At 46.4% G+C, this 25524-nt stretch overlaps 1 protein-coding gene across 10 annotated transcripts in view; it reads right to left on the minus strand.

Moving 5' to 3' along the window:
• KANK1 (KN motif and ankyrin repeat domains 1) overlaps positions 1 to 25524 on the minus strand; it is a 115057-nt gene that overhangs the window by 29976 nt on the left and 59557 nt on the right. For 5 of the 10 annotated variants that reach the window (XM_054185626.1, XM_054185625.1, XM_054185622.1 and 2 more), the window contains one exon: positions 10 to 2664. In XM_054185626.1, coding sequence (XP_054041601.1) covers positions 10 to 2664 — 2655 coding nt within the window. Of the gene's footprint in view, positions 1 to 9; positions 2665 to 3647; positions 3721 to 5119; positions 5141 to 24987; positions 25188 to 25524 lie in introns of those variants that run through there. The other 5 variants (XM_054185627.1, XM_054185619.1, XM_054185621.1 and 2 more) reach the window with 3 other exon arrangements.

Below are 25524 nucleotides of genomic sequence, written 5' to 3' on the forward strand. Positions count from 1 at the left end.
TGGGCTTACCTGGCGTGGCGCTTCTCTCCATGCACTGCTTCTGAAGGTCCAGGCTCCGCAGCTCCTCTGTGCTGGCGTATTTCATGACGGAGTTGATGGAGGTGAGAGTGCTGATGAGCTGCGAATTGAGAGATCCAATCTGGGAGTGGGGCTCCCCAAAGGCTTCTGCCAATTCACTGTAATTTTCAGCAAGCAGCATCTGCTGTTCCTGCAGCAGCTTCTGCACACGCTCAATGTAGTGATCCAAGCCCGTCCTCAGCTCAGGTGGAGGCAGAGGGTTTTCCAATAGACCACTCACCGGCTCGCACACGGACTCTCCACCAACACCAATGCTCCTGGTGCCAGCCGGCACAACCGGCAATGGAGGGGGTCCGCAGGCAATGCTCCTCATTTTAAGACCAACCAGGTAGTTCTCATGAATGTTTATCTGCCCAACGCCACAGTCTTTGGTTTTTATTGCGGAGGGCTTTTCAAAGCCAGGGTGGCTGGAGAGCATGGTGCCCACTCCAACCGAACGCGTTTTAGCAGACGCGTGTATGTCCTTCACCCGGCCATCTCCTACTGCCACACTCCGCGTCTCCACGCTCTCTGTGTTGGTCTGCTTATCGCAGCTGCTCAGAGCGGTGTTCGTCCCGCAGTCTGCCAGGGAGGCCGTCTCTGTGCCGGTGCACTGGCTCACCATCTCCAGTGTGGTGCTGGTTTGACGGCTAGCTGTGGAGGGCACGGCCATCACTGTTGCCTCTGCCCTGGGCACAGCCTCTGTGGCTGTCTCGCGGGACACGTGCTCCTTGGGGGCACAAACCACCACGTCCACTGAGCAGTCCCCGCAGCCCACAGACCTCACCGCTCCGACCACCCGCGCCGTCTGGCGGGGGCTCGGCATGCCTGACGGCTCCTCCGTGTTGACGCCTGTCTCACAGATGCTTGTCTCTGCACCCACTGCCTTATCACGCAGCTCAAGGGACCTCCCCGTGCCCTGGTCTCGCACCTCTGCCCTCTCCCTCACCAGCCACTGGCTCATCAGCAGCTCGGGGCCCACAGCCATGCTCCGCACGGCAGGTCTGCAGGAGGTGCCAATGCTGCTCATCTGCAGGTGGTTTCCCACTGAAGAATCGGTGACATCCACGTGGTCTCCCACCATTTGGTCTCTTGTTTGCACGATGGCCTCCACCATCTTGCTGATGACACGGGGCTGAGCCATCATGGCTTTATCTACTTTTTTCCTAGACCCAGCCGCCTGCAGCTCCTGTTTTAATTTGGTCATTTCCCTGTCATGGGTCGTTTCCTTTAACTGAACCTCTAGTCTGTAAATCTTCTCCTTAAGGGCTTCAATGGTCTGCTGCTGAAGCTCTATCTCTTTCTCAACCTCTGTAGACAAGCCAAGCATGGCCTCTGTCACCCCAACCCCAGACTCTCTCAATTCTTTCTCTGTCCCCACAGCTACTTCTTTGTGTTGCCTCGCAGATCTGTTGTATATAACCACATCGTTCATGTTCTCATCAGCACCTACAGCAACAGATCGGGCTTCTTTGGTCAGGCTTTCTCTGTTCACCCGAAGGTTTGCTGGACTTTCATAGTTGCTATCCTGGATTTTTTTCTCCAGGGCTTGCATCTCAGCAGTCAGCTGCCTGAACTCCTCTATCCTCTGAGAGCTCTGCTCCACGCTCTCCACCTCTTCCTCACAATCTATATACAGTTCTCCACCTCTTCTCACCTGAGACATGTGTTCCCACTGCTCCGCATTACCAGCACTGTAGGATCGCTTTCTGAAACCATATGTGTCATTTTGAGTGGCTTTCCTCTGGTTTTTGAGTTCTGCCATCATGTGCCTCTTCTCTTCCTGTAACACTGAAATTTTGACCTGCAGCACAGGAATGGTCTTGACTTGCTCCTCGAGCTCCTTGAGACGCTTGAGGGCAACTGCCATTTGCTCCCTGATGTGCTGCAGATGCACTGGGCTCACATTGGTGACCGGTGTGGATATTCCTGAGCTCATGGGGCTGTGACGAATGGAACTGCCCAAGGAGGAGCTGAAGCAGGCGCCGTAGTCGCCATTCCCCTGATACCCATTCTGCAGCTGCTGAGACATGTGACCATATCCGCTGGATCCCACAAAAGAGGGGAGGGAGCTCGTGGAGCCCATGCCTCCAAAGCTGGAAAGCCGGGGCCTGCGGACATCTCCAGGCGTGACCTGCATCATCCTCTCCTGCTCGAGGCGCCTCCGTGTTTCCATGAGGGTTTTTGTTACATGGAGATTGTGCCGAGGAGGCTGGGGGGAGGGAGGAGGAAGCTGCTTACTCTCAGGGATGGTTAAGTAGGAAGGAGATGCTTCAAAGGAAACTGAAGGTCTTGCAGCGATGGACGAGGTTACTTGACTCCTCGCTGCCAAACAAGACTGCTTGTTCTCATCACTGTTCGACGAAGAGAGGGACTCTGTGGAGGTCCAGCCGCTGCACTGGCCACCAGGGTTCTTGGTACCCGCCGAGGCTGGTATGGCTTTCCTCTTTTTTCGGATGTTTAGTTTCTTAATGGTATTCCCCTTTTGTATATCATCCACGTACTTGAGAAAATCCAAGTCTAGCTGGTAGCCATAAGGTGTTTCCACGAAGTATGGGTCTTTCCGTTCTTTTTCATCTCCTCCGTTTACAATAACTTCCTCTTTTTCTGGAAAAGAAGAAACACAATCAGCATTGGAAAAGAAATTATGTCTCTAGCAAACTACGGACGGCCTGAAACACAAGGGCAGAAAGACGGGTGCTCACAGCATGCCGGAGGCAGAAACTGCTGCTGCAGCTCAGCGAGCAGACCAGCTTTCCGCTGACTGACCCTCAACACTAAATCCCGATTAACTTTTTAAAAGTTAATCAGTAGGTTTTCAAATGCTGAGAAGCGCATACCCACATAAATGTGTCCACACACACACAGAGATAACGCCTGTTGACACAGGGGCACAGAAGTGGCACAGCTAGTGGCTCCAAGCTGTTCTTCCCCAAATCCCCCCCCCATCTTCCCGTGTCACACCAAGCTTTCACACACGCACTTTGTCATCACATCGAGACCAGAGGATTACACGTACCGCACAAATCCTCCAGAGACCAATTTCTCCACAGGGTGCATTCAAGCAGGCGACGGGAACTCCGACCCCGCTCCTTATGCAACCGATGCCATTAGACTTTACAGAGACCCGCGGCCGTTTGATGGCTCTGGGAACTGCTGCCACAGGAGCAGCGATACCCATGTGCTCTCACCTCAGCTCACGTTACGTCCACCAGCGCCTCTGCCCCTTTCATTTTAAATTGCATGAAGCCCCCAGCACCGAGACAGGCAGCGGGATCCCCCCCTTCCAGCAACGTCCCGAATCCCACTGTTGAGGGAGACTGTCGCCTCGCATGTCAGGAAAACCCGCCTGCCTTCCACATGCAAGGCTCGCCCGTCCCCAAAGCAATCTAAATAAAACTTCACCCGATCCGCTGGGCTTCCTTGGGCTGAGTATTTATACGCAGTGCTCCTATAGAACCTGCTCCTCCTGTCCCACTTGAGGTGGGAAAAAAAAAAAAAAAAAAGGGAAAAAAAAGAAAAAGAAAAGGGAAAACCAACTGTTGCGAGTTATGAGCTGGAGGAATAATAAAAGCCAGCTTTCCGGTTACCTGAATTAGCCACATGCCTCTGCCCCCACGCTGCAAATTTTCCATCCACGTATGGCTGTCCCAGCCTCATGTGTCACCCGACGAAGCCCTGCCCCCCCCCTCCCCCCCGCCCTTCTCCTTCTTCACCCCATAAAGAAGAGCCGCCCGCACCCGCGCAGCCCCGGCCGCCCCCGCGCACCAGCACCGCCGCCCACCTCCCTCCGCCGCGGCCGGCGGGGGTCCCGCGCTGCCCTGCCCGCCTCCCCGCCGACGGCACCCCACCGACCGACCGACCCACGGACCCACCCGCGGTGCGGGGTCCGCCCCCCCCCCCCCCCACCCCCCGTCCCGGCGCCGCCGGGCCGCGCAGGGTGCTACCGTGGCTGGAAGCGACTTTATCTGCCTTGTTTCGTTTTTAAAAGGCGAGGTTTTGAAGCCTCGTCCTGTTAAAGGAATATAAGCCTCAGGAGAAGGAGGGGAAAAATATTAAAAAAAGAAAAAAAAGAAAAAAAAAAAGAAGAGAAACTCTCAACTTACTGCAGCTACAGGAAGTGACTTAATGTTGTGCTGAAAAGGTTTAGGAGAAGGGAAAAAAAAAAAAAGCTCCTGTTTTTCCAGTTTCCTTGGCATGCTTTAAGAAAAGCTTTGTCTACAGACAGTGTAACTGCTTTCATGGCGATCCTCTATGCTTTTGGCTACCACAGGACAGTGAGCAGTAGACGGATGGAGGATGCTGCTCCGGGAAAACCTACATTCCCCGGCACGGAAAAAAAACGGATGGAGACACAGACACAGGCAGGCACATGGGATAGAGCCACAGAAGTGGGGCTGCCCGGAGCGCGTTGGTATTTCGGTCCTGTAGCACAGACAGACTGTCCAGCAGACACAAACAACCCCCCCAGACCACACGTTTCTGCTGCAAGACCAGAGTCTCAGTATGCTGTGGTATTTACTTATAGATGCACCCAAAATAGCCACCTAAATACCAGAGTGGATGCAAAAATACATGCATACACACATACTTTTAGCACGCACAGCTCCGTCCAGCAGGGCTGCCTCAATGTCAGGGAGCGAAAAAGTCTTCAGGACTCCCACTGACAGGGAGAGAATGATACAGAGCATACTCTCTGAATTACTCCTCTTCCTCCCCAAATTCAGTACTCCGTTCTCAGATTCTCATCCTGGCTCCGTTCCCCGCAGACAGACAACTCTCCACACCCCACAGCTCCTCGCCCTAGGTTGGTCACCCTTCCTTCCTGCCCGCACCCTAGGTTTGTCTCCACTCTCATGTTGGCCCTCATCCCCTGAAGTCTTCTGGTGTCTTTGTGCCCTCTTCCCATGCTTTGGATTTCTCACCCCTTTTCCCTACTTACATCCATTTGCTTGCTCCACCAAATCTAACCCAATATCTGGTTATACTCTTGCCCCTCATCCTGGGCTTGGGTATAGTCACTTCACCCAGCTCATGTAAATTCAAGCTCCATCAATTTTACCTGTTCTCCCATTTTCCCCGGGTCCGTTCCTCTGCTTGTCTTGGTCCTTGTCTTCCCATCCAGCAACATCTCCAATTCTCCCATCACCACACCAGTGAAGTCAGGCAGCTCCTCTAAGCTGTCCTTGGGCACAATGCATAAGTGTGTTGGATAGGGGAGGGAGGAACAGACTCTTCGGAAGTCCCAGGACTTAAGAATTAATGCATCTTTGGAAAAATATTCATAAAACCTCTAAAAAGACATGCAAATCTCATGTTAAGTCATGAGAGCCAGACTGGAATCTCAGATATATTTTTTTTTCTTCTTTATGGAACGGTATTAAGATTGCTCAAGAGAGACCTATCAAAAGTAAATCATAAAAAAAATAATCACAGTGACAGTGAATCCCTCACTAAAGCTCCCCACAGCACCTGCAGGCAGCTCAGAGTCTTCACAATGAAATCCTTTTGGTCCTCAGCCTAAGCTGGCAGCACCACCAGGATGCAGTTCATATCTGCCACTCCACAAGCACGAGACTGTGCGCCGAGCCCGCTGCCGATTACTTCTCCTTGAAATAACGCAGTGAGCACTCCACCAACACAATCCCAGTATTATGAGTTGATCTCTGGAGACGTTTCTTGATACATTAAGACAAATGAGGATCAGGCATGCAATCTACCACCAACAACACAAAGCTGTGATGCTGCGTGCAGGAGCTGTGCCAAGCCTTTGTGCATTTTGCTGTCTCAGAGAAAGGGCCAAAATGGGTGTGCCGGTTAAGCACGGAACAAAGCAAAATGGGTGGCTGTTTTCAAGCAATAAAAATGGTTTTGCGCGTTCCAAACAAGAAAAAAAAAATCTAATAAAAAGGAAATGAATAAACACCTGATAAGAGTGCAGCCCTTCCTCCTTCTAGCCCTTAGGTCCTGGATGAACCATGGCTGCCCTTGCTCCCAAGCTTTGGTGGGTGAGTACCAAGTGCTACACAAGTACCTCAGATTAACCTTGGGGGAAGTTGTATCTATTTGCCCTTCAGCCAGAAAGGCAAGCCTGCACGCCCAGAGACCTCAAGTGAGCAAAAGACTCCTACCCCATTCATCCCAAAGCACATAGAGGTATTACAGCAAAAACCGGGCGATACAAACACTCTTGTTAGGCATCTTGTCTCATCCTTGGCCAGCTGATAATGGGCATGGCTAAAATTAGAAGAACTATTCCCCAGTCTCTGCAGTAGCTCAGGCAAATATTAATCAAGTCATTGTACTACACTGAGACAGTATGTGCAGACGCACAAACACATACACTTTTTTCTGTGAAAATGCTGCAGACACTGGTGTTTTCTTCTGAAATGTCTTTAAATGCAACAAGACACAAACAGATCCTGCTGATAGGCCAGTACCTGTGAAGTAAAACATTCTGTGAAGCACAGAGGCCTCATTGTGGTACTGTCATTATTAATGCATTTCTCCAGAAGTATGTAAAGACTTCATTTCCCTCTCCCTGCTGCAGGATAACCACAGGCAGGACGCAAGCAGCATTTAAAAAATGCACTCTTCAATTCTCACCTCCTGCACTGCTGGGACTGACTCTGTCCAAACATTCCAGTCTTGCCAACTTCTATTAAATTATATCCTATCCAATGCACTACACAAGAACATCAGTATATTAAAATATTGAGTCAGCCCTACCCGAGTCCACACTAACCATGTCTGCTCTCAGACCCGGAGAACTGGAAAAAAATAGAACATTTATTTGATGTGCTTCAAGACTTCTAAGGGAGAGAAAAGCAGGGAAAATGTGTGCAGACATAGAGTATTGGTTCTGCGATCTAGGAAAACTTTATTGTATGGAGCCGCCTTGGAGGGTCCAGGAAGAACAAAGCGAAGCAGCTGAAGATGTATTTCTGAAGCTAAAAGTCAAGGTGCTTTGAAAAATACAGACGTCACATCTAAAGCCTTCTCTCCCCATCTGGTTATGGTATCTGCACTAAGGCATTTTTATCTTGGATATGACTGCTATTAAAGAAGTCTTTTCCATTGAAATAATGTTATGAATAACAGAGTCTACTTCCAGAGTTATGGCCTAAGACAATTCATAAAGAATGCTGCAGAGGAAAAACACAGAGGCAATAGCTGGCATAAGTGGAGTCGAATCAGTATTTTTATAGGCTCAACTTAGTTTGAAAGGTTATCTGGGACAGGAAAAGAGGAGATAAAAAAAAGATTTCTGACTTTTTGATTCTTTACTGCAACAGAGTAGAAATTGATGTTTTTCCCCTTCTCCCACCCCCAACTCTGCTTTTGTTCTTTTTTCTTTCCATTCTTCAGCGTATATAAATGAGTATCAGCCTCTCCTTCTGAGAAGAACCAAAACATATGAGGCTGAGCACTTACTGAAAAAGAGAAAGAAAAATGAAATACTGAACAATTTTTCTTTCATTCTCCTTTTCATGTGTTGGGATTTGAATGTAAGTTTAACAAAAAGCAACAAAACCACTTGGAAAATAGACCTTAGCCTTGCAGCACACTCATTTGATCAGCTTTCTTTTGTCTAGCAATAAACAGAAGGTGCCATGAAATTACTAACTCCCCAACAGTTCAGCCTAGCTCTCCAGTATTATCAAAGGTGTGGGGGGGAAAGCCCAAAACCCAATCAATCAACCTATCAGATTTTTATTTTATCTTATTCCAAGAACTGAGAGAACTTCCAAGAACTTACAGAAAGTTGTTTCTGTGTTTTGCCGGACACGGCAGCAGGAGTCTCATGCGGTTTATTTTTCCCTCTGCCATTGAAGGACACGGCAGTGGCGTGAAGCACGCCGCAGGCGGGACGCGCAGGCTGCCTCTGTTGGCTGCTCATCTCCCACCAGCAGGAAAGCCACCGCAGCACAGCACAGCCCAGTCGAGCCACTGAGCTGCCCATGGCCACACCGTATGGTGCTGGCCTCAGCCACCCTTGCTGCTGTGCCAGGCTGGGGTGCCTGGATGACCCATCTCAGCTTGTACAAGCAATGGCACAACTGCCCAGCACACCACACCGTTGTGTAGACCTGGCTGATAACACCTTCCAGCTTCTTTTTCTGCTATGGGAAAACAACCAATAAATACCACCTTGTGAAAAAGGCAGTCCATTTTGCTGATACTCAGCTACAGCTATGCCTGGAGCAAACAGGATTTAACTCCTGATACACCTGAAGTTGTGGTGTATGGGGTACTACGGTCCAAACGAAAATGCCCCAGCCAGAGAGGGATGACCAGCCCTGCTACCAACCCGTGGTTAAAGGTGCGGAGGAGTCTCCTGTTACAGAGGAATTCCATTTACTGCGCTTCTTACTGAAGAAATAAATCTCCAGTGTAAAATGTTTGCTGCAAATTTAATCTCAAAGAAAAACGAGGAGCAGAAAAAGGGTAAAATATTTTTATAACATTTTTAGATTACTTTTTAAAATTTATGTGTCAGTACCGCAACTGGGGAGCTGACATTTAAATCTGACATGTAAATACTCAGTACTTTGAGTTGGGGCTTATAATAAAAAAATGGTGGATAGCAACTTCCCTGATAATAATAACAGAGAAAGGCTGAAGCTACAACGTGGCATAATGAATAGGTTTTTATTTCAAGATGCAGAAGCTCCAGCTCAGATATTTGTAGTGGCAAGCCTCAAAGAAGTGAACTAAGGACACCAGCTAAAGTCAATGAACACAGGCAGCAGCAATGTTGAAGAAAGATGGTTCAGAGGGCTGCTGTGTTTTGGCTGCCCTGTAAACGCAAACACTAGGGCACTGGGCTGCAATGCCACATCTACCACACAACACTGGTAAATTAAGCCATTTTGAGAAGGGATCTGCTATCTTAATACCATGCTCCTTCTAGAAGTAGGACCACTAAGGCAATAGAACTCAAAACAGTCACAGCCACCACACAAAGGCCATTAAAAACATCAATAGTTTTTCCATTGAGTTAACTGGGCTTTTCCATTGACTTGATCAACCCACAGTGAAAACAGTCTCTTGAGCAATTATGTTCTTCTGAACCTGAAAAATCTTAGTTACTTAGTGTTATACGAGGATTATCGTTATAGTAAATACCTAATTTAAAAAATTATTTGTTTAGCCAAAACAATGAGCCAGCTCTCACCTTGGTACCAGTGATAAGATGGATGCACTAGTCTGGATGTCCCACTGTCACCTCCTCCTCAAGGGTCAATTTCTAAACCACAGAACCATTTCTTAACCTTGTAGAAGAGACTCTGGCTTTTCTTATTTTTCTCCTTTCGCTGCTTGTTTGCTAACTACGGTCTGACTGCTCTTCATAGTTACAAAAACCAGAACATTTTGGTATCACATAGAGAATTCTGAGAATGCTCCCAAGCCTGCTACCCAAAGGTGTGTATATATATATATATTTATGAGAAAAGCCTTTTTGGTGTTAGGAGGGGGTCTTTCAAGGTCAGATTACCTTTTTTTTTTACACCATTAAAGGTTTTCTTTCACATAGTAAAAAAGAGTTAGCTACAGAGTTTATATCTGAACAGCATATAACCACAACTAAAATTTTTTTCTGTGAGCCGAGAGTAAAAAGCACCCTTCAAAAACCACACCTCCTAACCCCCTCTAGTCTTTTTAATGTCTAAAACATTTACTTCTATAATCTCTGAACTGAAAACTTGCAGCTCAAACAGAAGTTCATTTAAAATACGCAATACAGGCTGTAAGAAAGTTGTTCCAATTAATTAACCCTGAATAAAGGATTAATCTTGTTTATGATAAATCTTTGGGGATGGTGGGGGGGGAACCAACTATCCTGAGTGTGACTGCAATATGCCCCCTTATCAAAATTCACAGAATCTGCTTTATATTCTTGACAACTCCCTTATTTGAAGCTGATAATAAGCCTCCTTTTCAACTGCTCTCACTTTCTGGGAACACCTCTAGATCTGGCAGTTCTGCGGTGGGACATCTCTGTGTGTGCACCACCTCAAGGTCGCAGAAACTCAAAACTAAGAGGCTAGTCTGTTTTGCCTCCATTCCAGTTTCTGACTCACGGGTCCCAGGGGAAATCAAACTACGGCTGGCAGGAAGCAGGGCATGGGTGGGAAGGGATATAGTCGTCAGCTTATTCTGCTAACTGCCCCACCAGCAGCAAGGAAGAGCAGAGCAGAAACCATGGTGGGGACTGCTGCTGTTGTCAACAGCGCTGCCACCTCTGGGTAGAAACTACTCTCAAAAACAGTGGCTACCTGGGCAAATGGCTGTCACAAGTCAGTCTCTGGGTGTAGTGTGGCTGACTGTGACCAGCAGGTCCACCATCAAGCAAGTAAGAAGCAACTGGCAGCCGTAGTTACATCGCAGTGATGCATTTCCCAAATCATCCTCCTCCAACGCCACTTCAACCAATGTGCCGTGTCAAGAAATGTTACTGAGGAAGAAAGAGCTTGCCTTACATTGAAAGCAAACCACTGAACTGGTGACAGGGGCTTAGCTGGCTCAGTCACAGAAAATGCCCTCCCCTCAAAGATGCTCATTTCCCCATAGTTTACTACCTGCTCTCTCAGGTGTCACTGGGAAGAGCGATGAGGTGTCAACAGTCATCCTTTACTTTTGGGCTTGAAATGGGGGACACCTCTGCCGTGTTTACTGATGTTTGAAAAACCAGATGCCAACAAGGCAAGTCCAAACCAGTATGAATTCATTCTTTCCAAGCACCTGATTCCATGTGCATTTTTTTCATCTTGCAGTATTTGTCTACTTGACAACTGCCCTTCATCATTCCCTGAAGCATTTATTTCGTTCACTTTCTACTGTGTGCACACTTACTGGCTCCAGGCACGTTTGTGACAAATGAAGAGCACTGAATTTAAAGATACTTTCCAAATCAGACTAACTCAGGCCTGGCAAAATACTGTAAGTTATGGCAAACAGTAGATACCAATCACGAGCTCCTCACAGCCCGGGAGAAAGCCATAGGATGCGCTCTACTGACCACAGTAGGAGGGCAGCTCAGTTTTAGACCACTATAGCCCTCCTTTCTGAAAATACATCCCAATAGATCTGGGATAGCTGGTTCAGCCAGCGATGCTGATGAACGTGAAGCTGAGCCCCAGTGTTGGTAAGGCAGCTTGCTGTCCTCTGCTGCACAGGAGAAGCCCCAAAGCTCCCCTACCTCCCTTGCCAAGCCTTGAAAATGTGTCCTACCTGCCCCGCTCTTCCAACAATACATCATCCCCTGTTACTTTACACCACTTCACTGTCACAAGAAAAATGACAAAGGAAAAAAAAAAATCACAAAAACTAAGGTTTGCATCCACATAGTAGAATGGACTTCACAAAACCCAGGTAGAGGGCTGGCAAAGCGGTAGAGGAGCAAACCCCCAAATATTTCTCTTGTTCCTCACTCAGCCACATCATCTCCCGACTCCCCATGAGAGCCAAAAGGAGTCATGGATACAAGCGAGGTGTTTGCCTGAAAATGTCTTTTAACACAACTGCACACCAGTGTTACCTGCTGAAGCCCAAGTAAAGAAGGCTGTGTTTGCTTTCTAGCCAAAACCAACTGAATCACAAAACCAAAATATTTAGATTTATAATGTCATTACCCTTCTGTGCCTATAAATCTCTGAGGAGGTGAGAAGTGGAGAACAGATACATAGGGCTATTGTAACAGGAGTAACCATCAGGAAAGAACCTGGACTCCTGGGATATAAACCTGCCAGGGAATATTAAAACTGATTTACAGTTTCAGTTTGGTCTTACAGCTGTGCACAGGGTGGAAAAAATGGAAGAATTGTCTTCTGCAAGAATGGTTCTACAAATATTTGTCTTTATGACTCCTGGAAAGACATTATTTTGTCACATGCTTACATCCATAAGGAATATGGTTTATGCTGCACAATCATTATGATATTTCAAATACCGGGAATTGTTCCCTCCTCCCTCTTTTTATATTAATCTAGTACTGATTTCTTGTGTGAGATAAGACGTGTGTTGCCTTCCAAACTTCAAAAGCATAAGCTATTTGCATTTTCCAAAAGCACTGAAAGCTTTTTCTCTGCAGTTAAAACAGTTCAGACCAATGAACTGATTTTCTCCAAAAAGGTGAAAAAACGATCATCAGAGAAAATATGGAAAAGGTCATTATTGAAAGTAATCCTTTATGCACGTTCTACATAGCTAAAACCAGTGGCTTATAATTGAAAGTCTATGACCAGTATTTAAAATGAGCAACTTTAGGGATAACAGCTACCTTTGCTGCTGTGGAAACGATGCCTTACAGTAAATAGGTGCGGCGCTCCCTTCACTTGAGTGTTCACACCACCGATCTCCCACTAGAAAACCTGCCTTTGCTGAAAGAACCAAACTACTCTGTATGTAACAACAAAAACAAAGAGGCTACCAGAGGTGCGTGAAACCGCCAAGTGCAAACTCCCTTCAGACGGCAGCACTTGTGAGACAACCCAGCTAACCCGGGCACTGTTGAAAAACAGAAAAAACCACCCCAACTTCATAGGCTATAAGCACACTGAGGGCTGCTTTCGGCTGTGGTAACCCTGGGGTGGCCCCCATCCCTTTTCTCAGCTGTCTCACAGCGCCAGGGCCGCCAGCCGCTCGCATCTCACCTCTCCCCCCACCCCATCCGAGGGTCTCACTCACCAGTCCACCCCGAAGCAAACCCTTGGACCTTGCCGCCTTTCGTTTGTCAGGAAATTAAGTCTGAAGCACACTTTCCTTTGCCTTAAAGGGAGTGCGTATTCCTGACACATCAGCAGGCAGGGAGCCCAGAGGTTGCTACAGAGCATTTATTTATACTCATTTGGAATTTCCTGAGACAGTCCCAGCCCGGCAGCCAGCCCAGCTCAGCGCCAGTGGTTTCCTTCACGGCACTTCAGATGCTGTGCAGCGCCTCCAGCTCCCCAACGGTTAAAATGCATGAAATGGTCAGCAGGACAAAAGGAACTGTACCAAATGACACACTAAAAAGATAGTATTTTTTTTTCTCCGATGAAGACAGATTTAATTCCCAAGAGGGAATTAAAAGTTCAGGTGACTTCTCTCCCACCCGCCCTCTCCCTTTCTCCCCAAGCCCTTCACCCCCACACCCCTCATTTCTCACTCCCATGTGTGGACTAAGCACAGAAAGGTTCATTGATATAATTTGGGCAGAACAATTACCTCTGTTGTAACCACCACTGCCTGCAATTCTGCCTGTGTTACATTCAATCTCGTTTTGTTTACTCTTCTCAAATGCAACTTATAATTTGAGGGATAAAAATAAAAACTTTTTGTATAAAGTTGCAGACACAAACTGTTTTTTTCTGAAACACAGGCGTGTTTCATGTATTCTGAAAATACATGATATGTCTGTCGTGCTAGTACAAGCACTTTCGAGATGATGCGTAAACATATTTGATTTTTCCATATGCAATTTTCTTGTTTCCACATAACACCAGGTATTAAGTAAAGACAACTGAGATTCCAGATGCAAAAAATGTCACTTCTCAGCATCATAAAGAGACCCTTAAAGGCCTCAGCTCCATCTCTCTTCACTTCTGCTTACAATAACAGTTGCTGTAGTATAGCCAAAGAGGGACTGCAAAAGTAAATGGGCAAGGGGAGAGGCTAATTTAACATGGATAACAGTCCCAACACTTAACAGGACTAAAGGAAAAGAGTTTTATTACCGTGCCTTCCATAGAGATTCCCAAGAACGCTTAAAATGAAAGAAAAAAAGAGGGATGGATTGTCGAAATAATTTCCAAGATCGCTGCAGACTGGAGGAGCTGTGCTTCAAACAGAAGTGGGATCCTGTGCTGAAATGACAGGAGAGAGGTCCAAGTCCTCCACAGTGCCTTCAGCTAAAATGGCACAGACTTCCAATAAAAGTGTTTCCTGAACATGTCTAGTGGCTTCAGTGGTATTTAATAAGAAGCAAAGTAATATTTAATACTTACAGGCATCAGCTTTTGGACTATAAACTAGGTCCTGCCCTCTAGGTAATTTTATGTTTATTTCCTTGAATTACAAGTAATTGATGCATACACTATAAAACGTGAGCTCCCAAATAAAGTCTGAAGAAGGTCTCTGGATGTAGCCAACTTGTTATATCTATGGACTATGAAGGTACTGAATTTTAAGTGAACTTGGTTTGGTTTGGTCTCTGCTTTAACCACCCTGTCATTCATTTAGTGGCCAGCCCAGCCTAAACCACGACATAAAGAAAAGTAATAACGCTTTGGGAACAGCTTCTAACCATGCTTTGAAATTTCTCCCAGAGGACAGAAAAAACTCTAGGGCAGCTGAAATTTGACCCACGTTTTCTGTTCAGGGAAACACTGCCCAGAGCCTGCAATCTTTTGATTGCCTCCCTGTCTTTTGACCTGCAGAGCGAGTGACCAGCCAGGTGAGGACAAGCAGAGTATGCAGCAGCACTGGGTGTTACTGGCAGGCATCTCTAGCTCCACGAGCAGGTTCTTCATACCAGGAAGGGGAAAACATGAAAATACCCATCTAGTTTTCTGCTGTGAAAAAACCCGTGACATCTGGGATAAAGTATAAGAATAGAAGGTATGGCTAAAACATACTTCTCAAGAGTTAGAATTCGCTCAGTGAAAAGAAAAAAAATTCTCTAACGTTGTATGATTTCATTTTTCTAAAAAAAGACAGCATGATATCCTGTTTAGAGAAGAAAAAATTTTAGCAGCTGTCTCCACATGCTCCATCTGTTTATCATTACTCTGTGGTTTCAAGGGCTTGACATCTGAATGAGCCCTGCACCAAGTCACACACCTTCAGTGGACTCTCCTCAAAGCTCGGCCAAGTCAGACGGCTGAAAAAGACCTGCCATGAGTGTAAGCAATAACCCATAACATGTATCAGCACTTCGTCCCTTGTCCAGCAAGTCAAATATGGAGGCACATGTCTGGGTTGGCACCAGTAAAACCTAAAGGCAAAGAACACATGCGTATTTATTCTCTTGGCCTTTGAGACCATTATGGTGCCAAATAAACTCATTCAGCTACTGTTTACAGTAGAAACAAAACCGAGGTCAGAGCACAGCTCCCCAGTGACCAAAAAACCTGACTTGGTCTGCAGCAGAGTGAATGTAAGATTTGGTGTGTGGGCAGCCATCCAGCTGGTAAATTCTTATCTAAAGAACAAGTTATTTCACACCCCTTTTGAAAACAAAAGGGAGAGAGGGCACAATGGATCTGTGAAAGGCGATGGATGAAACATAGCTCTTTCAAACACTTGCCTCCAACAGACATTTCCTCAGCACTGGAGTGGCTCTGCTTGGAAAGAGTGAAATAATCTGCCTGACTACAGCGATCCGGTCCAGGGGAGCATAGAGTTTGGCCTGACCCACCACTGTTAGGTTTATGTTCCTACCCCCAAAACCACGACTGTTGCATTTTGGTGAAGGCTGGATATAGGGTTCTTCTTGGTTTTATTCTGGTGGATTCTGTTTGGAGAAAGAGGGGTGGCATTGCTGTGGGTTTGTTTTTTTTCTTTACAGGCTTTCAGAATTTGGCAGCTGGTTTCCACAGAATGATTTAAAACCTGCTAGCCATTCAGGTCAGACCTGAGACTGATTTGGCCTACCCACCTTCTCCTCCCTAGCAGATGCCTCTGGAAGGGCATAAGAAGAAAGCAAACGTACAGCAACATTTATCCTCTTGGCTTCCAGAGACCTGTGACTGAGAGACTTCCTGGGCCAGGGGTGGTCCAGGATGGGTTTCAAGTCCCAGTGTCAAACGTTTATTTTCAGGGTAGCTGTGAGGTATTCAATAACTAGGTTCAAAATGTCAGACTGCAGCTGATGTGTTAGTACTGTAAGGAGATCTACTTGTCAGCTGCCTGGAGATACAGTTATGGATGATTAATGTGACCCAAGGACTATGTGACACTCAAACTCTCCATATGAGAGACTTCGTGCCCTACTGTTAGGTCCCTCACTAGTTAGCATCTACCCACAGAGAGGATGCAACTGAAAAATACGCCCCACGTCATCGTTAAGTGTCCACCTGGTTTAGCGTCACATGGAATGAACTTCAACTACTTGGTATTTTGTGTGTCATGAGGCAAGTCATGATCTCTTCTGTTCTCCCAACGTGACTGCTTGGAAAAGCTTGTGGTAAGAAGTCTTGTTCTGGGAGTGAGTATACCACTAAAGCCTTCACATTTGGTGAAAACTGGGGTTTTTTTCTTCTTCTTTTTTGTGTGGACAGTCAGGCATACTTGTTTTTTGCTATTCAGGCGTTAGATCTCTGTGAGCTAGCAACTTGTCTTGCAGCTCCTAGCAGGGCTTTATGGGTCAGCTTTGCCTTCCCGTTTTGCAGACACAAAAAGTGAATGACACTGAACATGGATGAAGAGAAAGGAAAAATCCATGGCTGTAAAAGAAAAATACACATTCTCAAATCTAGAAATACATGTACTGGCTTCTTACACCACAGACAAGGATGCAAAGTGAACTTCAGCCTGCTGGGAGCTCAAGTGGAGGTGTCAGCCTAGTGACTGTCTCCTGCTGCATTTGAAAAAAGCAGACAGAGTAATTTGGGGTCAGGTGGAAGGCATCCCGTGTCCTTTGGTCGTCACCCGCCACTTCCCTGAGCTGAGCAGAGGCAGAAGGTGCAGGAGGGAACTCACGGCTTTGCCAGGGAGACCATACAGGCGATAGTTTTAGGCATCTCTTTCACACTCGGATCAAGACCCTGCCATCAAACACCATGGATTTCTAGTAACCATTACTAATCCAGAAATACTGCTCTTCTAGCCACAACATACTGAGTAAGCAAAAGGCTGGAGCAAGGAAATGTGCCACACAAACTGGGGAAAAAAACAAGTGCCACACGTAACTAATGGGACCCGTGGACAAGACTATGCATGTCCATTGTTAACGTGCCACGTAACTGCTAAGCAGCGTGTGCAGTGCATCATGCAGCAGCAGGCTTGGAGAAGGATGGTAAAGCTGGAGTGGAGCAGGAGATGCTACTCTCCGTTTCACACAGTGATGTCTCTCCCGCTGCTGCGGTCTTGGCTGTACCTGGTGTCTCATCCCACAGGGATACGGGCCGAGATGGTCTGGCTGAGCCATGCACGTGCTTGTAGAGCTGTAGCCTTACAGCTTTTCTCTGCAAAGGGAGAGGGGAAGTAATTTTCCCAGAATCGTCCAGTGCACGTTCCACAGCACTGGAGGCGGGTTGCGAGGGAGCCTCTGAGCGTTAAAGGCAGAGCGGAGGGTGAAGAAGGGTTGGATACCAGGGGCGAGGCACAGGCTGTGCTCCCCAGGGACTGCACCCAGGGAGAAGCCCCTGCGTGTCCTCAGGGAGAGCTGGGGTGAGACCAAGCACTGGAGAAAGGGGCCGAGAGGAATATCGGGGAACAAAAATGAGAGGATGATCGTATTGGATGGCAGACACGCTGTCTGAGAGCAGAGGAAGGGAACAGGACTGTAACTAATGATGGCAAGGGAGAATGGTGAAAGTCTAAATGGCGATGCAGTGGATGCACAGCCTTGTGAACCCACTCAAGTACTGGCAAGCTTAAAGGCTATGAAACCGCCATCTGTCTCCACAGAGAAAAACAGGACAGAAGCAGAAGAGAATGATTCAAAAATACACTTTTTTTTTTTTTTTTTTTTTTTTTTTACCTTCTAACTTAAGATATGGAAAAACTTATCTAAAGTTTAAGAATCACAGTTTCCGCTGGAGGGAGAAGGAAGAGGGGGAGAAAGGGCTTAGCCACGGACTTCTTGAAGTGAAAAAACACTGTTGATCCTCATAATCCCTTAAAACATGACTGCTCACATCTTGTCTTTGTGTTTCTATCACATGCAAATGCCAGTCCACTTTCCCAACCACAACCATGCATTTTATTATATTTTCTTGCATGTACTATTTTTTTTTTAAAGCCGCACACTTTAGATTTCTCGAGCGGTGTATATGAAGTGTTAAAACTTGACCTGTTTGCTAGGATTAGACCTGAAATTCCAGTAACAGCAGCTCAGTTGCACAAGTGTTTTATTTTTATTATTAGATCTTCCGCGACCCATAAAATGGTGCTGCAGCCAGAGGGGGTTGGTTGTGTGAAGAGAGGGTAGGGAAGGGGCTAGGAGTACATCAACAAACATGCCCCTCAGCAATAAGAGACAACTCCAGGCCAGCAATGTCTGGTTTATATAGGGAGAACAATCTGTTCCCAATTATCAGTTAATTTGGTCCTCACCCTAATCTGACCAAACCTTCAAACCCAGCTATTAAAAACAGTTTCCACCTCCTCCCTTCATCCCTCCCTCTCCTACTTTCAAACAAATACTGAAGGGGAATACAGAAATAAAACAGACAGGTCCCGTATGTTGAAGGAAGGCAACATACTGTTATGAAGAAAAAGCACAGGGGAATATATTAATAAAAAAAAGGAAGACAATTCCATAAAACACTCATTACGGTGTGAGATAACTCAGGAGGAGAAACTGAGCAAGAAAAAGGGATGGGCTGTGAGAGGGGGTAAGGGTCACATTACCTGCTTCTACAGGGCAGAAGGCTTTGCCAGTGGGGAGGGATGAACTGAAAGCATGGAAGAATATGACAGGATCTCACACTCACCTACCTCTCTGGCTGTCTGGGCACTCACTTTTGTCAAAGTCTGTGAAGAGTCAGGTGAAGAAAAATCTCAGGAGACTGGACCTAACGCAGACCAAGTACGTGCCATGAAGAGTTTTAAAGAGTTAGAGAGACGGGGGAGGGAGAGAGCCCTGTTTGGACCCGGCTGATCTGCTAATCCCCAGACACTGCAAGCTGCAATGTGCATCCCCCAGCGGATGTCAACCATCGCTTTCAGCCAATATGGTAAATGCAATTTCCGGATGAAATCAGAGGAGGGAATGCGAGAAAGAAAGGGGAAGACGGCCACAAGCACACTTCAGTTCTGAAGCTGGTCACACGGGGACATCCTGGCAGGAATCTGTACTCTGCCACCAAGGGGAGTCGTGTTTCCAGAGGAAGGAAATGGAGATACAGCAGCAATGCCAACGTGGGCAGCCCCAGCACTCCCTCAGCCCCTAAAACTGCTGTGAAAACATGATACGGGAAGGGTTGCCCTTCTGTCATCTCTAATCCAAAGCCTTACAAATGGCATGAAAGGGGGGGAGGAGAGAGGTGGCCATCGCAAGAAGCTTCCCAAGGACTTCTGCTCCAGTAGTAACCCTTCTGCAAAGAACATGTCTAAATGCAGGCACTCAGTGTTCACAAACAGAAGAGAAGCAGCTGTAATCAGGCTATTTCCATCCAAGCCTTTTCCCTGGGGGACTGTATCCTTTTAAAGGCAACAAAATCCCCTCCCTTCCCACAGGGAGGAGATTCATATCCATTATTCATAAACTGTTTTCTGCTGGAGAATCTGGGAAAGGAGTGAGGAATACCGTAAAACAGTTTTTGGGGAAAACACACTCTTTTAGGTTAAATGGTCACAGAAAGATTTGCTAAGTTGTGCATCATCTTGAGAGTGGAGAGAAGGAAGAAGATGCAGAGAGGATAATTTTTCAAGTCTGGAAAGAAGTTTACTCTTGGTATTTCTGCCGTGACGCGTGCCTGCCCTGCTACTGGTGTTTGTCCCTCACCCAGCCCAACGGGCTGCTCCACCACACGGGCACCTTTCACCCGACCGCCACCAGGTCAGTGCAAAGCAGTCACTTCCATTGGAAGACCTAAGGGCTTTTATCACTGTTAATTGCCACTAGGTCAGTCAGGTTCCAGGGTACCATAAACAGCAAGGCATGCCTGTTTAGTCCCTAGAGCATTATTAGCTGTAACATACAAGATCAGCACCCTTAGCTGCCTCTGGGGGTGTAGAGGGTATGTATTTCCACAGGGAGCAGCAGCAGGCCACATGAATGATTCTGTGATTCTATGAGAAGGTCCAGATGCTGCCCATGCAACGGCATCTCAACAACTCAGACAAGGAAAGCATGCATTACTCCATGAGCAAGGCTGCGCTGGAGAGGAATGAACACAGTCCTCTGTCTAGGTGAGATGTAAGGAGCTTCTGGGCAGCTGCAGAAGATAATCCAGAACAAAACACAACTGCAGTAACCTCTGAACAAAAGACAGATCAATGAAATCTGTTCAGTTTCTCATGTGCTTTGTCTTTCTTCAAAGCATCTGCATCTTATATGGCATTGTGTCTTGGGCCATCTGCTTCCCACCACATCCAATTTCCATCTCTAAGGACTGGGCTATCTGGGCCAGACTGCTATGTCTTCAGCTCCCAATGACACTGTATTTACTGCATCCTTTCTAAGTCTTTCCTGCCCCATCCCTTTCCAGCAGATTCCAAAATCAGGCCTGAAGGGCAACAAGTCCTGTGTAAAAGAAGATGCACGATCCCTCGTCCTCTGCAGTCTGATGAAGGCCTCTAGGTTGGGCAAATGGAGGTCAATGTTTTTTCAAGCTTTCTGTTGCAGCAGCAAATGGACCCTTGGATTACAGGTATCAACTAGCAGTTGCAGAAGAAACAAGTATTAATTCAAGTAGAAAGCTGGCATTGGCTCTGAGATCATGTGCTCCATCTCCAGCCATCTGTCCTTAAGGCAGATCTGGCATCAGTGAGTGTACTACAGCATAATGATGGAAATTTTGATATGCCATATGATAGAGCTGATGTGAAATCACTGGATGCTCACTCACCCTTCACCCCACAGATTTCAGGGTCCCACCCTAGCTTGTTTTTAAATACTGGGCACCACCAGAGTGACTCACTGGATCACTTGTGGGTGAGGCAGGAGCAGGATCCCAGTGACAGCCCTGCGTGCCGTCTGCCCATCCAGAAAGCACAAGCCTACATGGCAATTCAGCAGGCTCTCCCCATGGCAAGAGTCTCCCACCAGCTGCCAAAGCACAGTGTCGGTGCACACCCGTCCACAGGAGCTCCGACAGTCATCAGATGCAGGCTCAGAGCAGGGAGTATGGTAGGGGAGGCAAGCCCAGGCTCAAATTGCCTCTCATCACACAGCCCTGACTCAACCAAATAATTACCAAATTGCTTGCACGGAGGATTTGATAAAAACACAAACTCACCTGAACCCTAGTCATTTGCATCTGCTGGGCTAGGTAAACTGAGTGCACTTATGGCTGCTAAGCTCAGAGCTCGGGGTGTCAGTAGGACTGCAGTGACACCTCGGTGACTCCTGCCCCGCAGGAAAGCAGCGGAGAGCGGCTCTCAGCTGGGCTCTGGTGGCAGGCACCCGCGACACTTGGGACAAAAGGCTCTATCGGACTGACTACTAGCTAGCAGTCAAACACTTCCGGTTGCTAACTTCTTCACCCCTGTATGTTCCCATTTATTGACTGAGGGTCTGTGATGAAAATGGTTGAATATTCTGCTAAAATTAGTAATAGTGGTGATGTTCTGGTGCACAGCACTTTCTTCTTAGGCTACACTTCAGATCATTAGGCTGGAAAACACGCAAAACTCCATGCATATTGCCTAAGATTATACGCACCAGGAAAATCAAATCATAGGAGAGGTCTAACTCAAATAATCCAGTAACTGAAAGGAAAGTGTGTCTACAAATGTTTGGTAAGAGTTGTTACAAATCAATGCAGAGGATGTGTATGATAAAAACATTTGCTCTAAGCAAACGTTTATTTGCTTCGATAAAAAGGGTTAATTAGTCAACAGGGGTTTTCATAATACTTTACAACAGTTGCTTAAGCATTTATATACCAGCAGATGGAAAACACATTTATTAAACATTTGGCCTTTGAGTCATGCTTACGTTAATATCTCAAACAACACTAATTCAGGCAACAGCCTCTTGTAAAAAAAGGAAGCGTGGCCAGCAGGATGAGGGAGATGATTCTGCCCCTCTACTCGGCTCTGGTGAGACCCCACCTATAGTGCTGCATCCAGCTCTGGGGCCCCCAACATAAGAAGGGCATGGACCTGCTCCAGAGGGTCCAGAGGAGGGCCATGAGGATGATCAGAGGGCTGGAGCACATCTCCTATGAGGACAGTCTGAGAGAATTGGGGTTCTTCAGCCTGAAGAAGAGAAGGCTCCGGGAAGACCTTATAGCCCCTTCTCATACCTAAAGGGGGCCTACAGGAAAGATGGGGAGGGACTCTTTGTCAGGGAGTGTAGTGATGGGATGAGGGGTAATGGTTTTAAACAGAAAGAGGGGAGATTTAGATGAGATATTAGAAAGAAATTCTTTACTGTGAGGGTGGTGAGACACTGGTAGATGTTGCCTGGAGAAGTTGTGGGTGCCCCATCCCTGGAAGTGTTCGTGGACAGGCTGGATGGGGCTTTGAGCAACGTGATCTAGTGGTTGGTGTCCCTGCCCAGGGCAGGGGGGGTGGAACTAGATAATGTTTAAGGTCCCTTCCAGCTCCAACCATTCTATGATTCTATGATCCTATGATTGTAATGGCCTCATTCTCCGACTAACTGGTGCATAGTTACAACTTCACTTAGGAGTCTGCTCAGACACAAAGAAAAATCTAACCAGAGGCCCATGGAGTGCTGCAGAGTAACTGTGCATATATAAAATAATCAGGCCTCTGCGTATATAAAATAACCAGGCTGTTGCAGGGGAACCAGTGTTCCAACACGGTTTCTATCTGTTGCCAAACCACCCCTAATCCTGCAGTCCCTGGTGCAGGTGGTCTCCAAGTGGAGGTGGATGCCCAGATCTCCTGGGGGTGACATTTCCCTGTCCCTGGGAGGCTGAAAGTCAAAGGAGTAAACCAGGAGCAAAGACACTGGATGCCTGCACACTGGCTATCACAGCAGCAGTTCCTTGCTTTACAAGTCCCAAGAGACCAGCAGTAAAAATGACGGTGAGTTGCTACAATGCCACTGCTTTAAGAACTGTGTAGGAATCTGAAGGAGGTAAAGCATATAGCTGAGTTAAACACACAGGGAAATCGTTCCACTGAATCCATGTAAGATATAGTACTCCTGTATGTAGAAGCATGATAAAGGTGGGAGAGGAAGGCATGGAAACACACTTAAACAAGAGTGAGGGGGAAGGTGCAGACTGAAGGGAGGAAAGAGGAAGAATCAGGGAAATCTCAGACACCCTGTACAGAAAACAACATGCATTTGCTTTGCAGCAAAGTAAGGAAAGGGTTTGTGCAACAGCCTTGCTATATTGACCCCTGCAGCCCATCCTACTCAGGAAAAATGGAAAAGCTTTTCTTCCGTTAAAATGCTTTTTCATGTCCCTGTTAAAAAGATGACTGACAATTCTGTGGTCTCTGGATACAGAGCACGAGGTGCTTAGAGAAGTCAAATAAAACAGATGTTTTCATTATGGTTAGACACAAATACAGTTTTTAATCCTTTATCTTTTTTAATCAGTCTCCGATGTTTGTTTTCTACAAACTGCTGTTTCCTTGTTTTCTACATCAGAATAAATGGAATTGGCCTGGAATTTCACACCATTCAATGCCTTTCAGAACATGTGTTTTGAAAACGAAGTTTCAGCTAATCAGGTATTAGTGAAAGGAATGAAAATCCAGCCAGAAGTATTTCTGAACAGCCTGGTAAATTTTCGGCTGGTGTGCACCGTGCTTTCTGCAGCTAATTGGAGGACCTTTCTACAGATATCACTACAGAAAAGTTTGCAGAGCCTCATTAAGTAGATGATTTATGCATCAGTCCTAGCAAGCACAGAGGCTAACAATTACTGGAAGTTTCACCCAGCGGTTAATGAAGACACTAATACTATTTTGAGAAACGATCACCTCTTTTTTTTTTTGCTTATACTATGCAAAGAGAAATTAATTTGTACTATGCAGCAAAAAAAGTCCAGCCTCCCAATAGCTCCCCACGGACGCAGGGTATTTCCCAGCTCCTGCTGCAGCTCCTCGGAGGAGTTCATGACGGGCTTTAGACTTCCACTGTGGTCCTTAGCCCCGCAAAGCTTACCGGACTGAGCAGTAAGATCACCTGCCACCCGCGCAAGACTCAAAACAGCGCACGGTTGTGATTACCCACACCCAACTGATAAAATAAGCCAAATTTTTCCACAAGCACTGATTTATCTATCACTAGTGCTAGAGAGACTTCAGCTATTTGCTGAGCAGATGGCACAACTTTGACAGAGCCTAGTCCAAAATCAGTACCAATTCTCTAAACCACCTTCCAAAATGGATCAAGATGAACAAATAAGCTTGCAGCTCACAGAAATACAGTTCATTACAAGACCTCTATGTGATGAAGCTGGGAACGGAGTGATAAAACTTTGTCAGCAGCAAACAAAACTATTGACAAACAGTACTGAAGTCTAAATCACAGCCTCTGTTATTTATTCGCCACATTTCAAGTTCACGTCTTTACCGAGCTATGCAACAGGCAGAGAAATTTATGATAGGTGGTTTCATGATAAAGTCATCACTTGCTTTGTAGCTTATCTCACATACACACTCACCAAAAATATTTACAGCAAATGTACTTCTCATAAACATCCTTAAAAAAATAATCTCTATGCAAATGCAAAATAGCTTGATCCTTTCCTGGAAACAAGTTCCAAATTCAAGAATTCCTCTACAGATTTTATCTGCAGCAGCTATAGTCCATACAAGCTTGTATACTGAAAAAATTGACCGAAATGGCACATAGGCATAATCATTTAACAGTGCAAGTACTCACATTCTCGAGTTAACCAAAGCAAACCACTGCTCCTTAGTCACCTCGTACTTGAACGCAGCTGAATATGTGGTCAAACTTGCCAAATTATTCGAGTAACATAAACGCAGCTTAGTAGTCCACAACAAGTCTTTCTAGTTCTTTTTCCTGCTGCTGATTGATTCAGAGGGTGCAGAAAACACCACCCCTGAAGTTTGTCTTTCCACTCTTAGAGCTCCATGCAATTAAGAAACTTGCTTCAATACCTCCCAACGCCCAAATCAGTTCCTGCTCATCCAAAGGCATTCTCTCCCAGGCAGCACGGCAGGATAACAAGTCACAGGTACTTGCAGCCCAATACTCTGTCCATTATGAGCTGCTCAGGATTTGGAGACACGAGCGTACGTAGCTGCGTGTTAGAACGCCAGCCTCCAGGGTTTGCAAAGCCAACAAGTCCTGACAGTCTCTGCAAAATGTTGTCCAATTTAGTTTTGAATTAAATACGTGCAATTCATTATAGTGTCTTTCTACGAATAAGGGAACAAACAGCTTCTACCCTGCAAGAAGCCTTGTTTGCATAACAATCCTGAAACTAAAACTTCATCTTGCATTAACACATCCCCAGTAAAAGTATAACCATGTTGCTCCCTTAAGACTTACATGTCAGCTTATCAACTTTTTCAACAGACAGTTCTACCACGGGGTGGGGGGGATTAGTGAACCTATCAGTAACAGTCCACGCACAATTTTTCCTTCCTTGTAAGCAGAGGGAATTGTTCTGCATGACTTAAGTTAAAAGTGTA

The sequence above is a fragment of the Rissa tridactyla genome, chromosome Z (genome assembly GCF_028500815.1).
Source record: "Rissa tridactyla isolate bRisTri1 chromosome Z, bRisTri1.patW.cur.20221130, whole genome shotgun sequence".
Classification (NCBI taxonomy): Eukaryota; Metazoa; Chordata; class Aves; order Charadriiformes; family Laridae; genus Rissa; species Rissa tridactyla.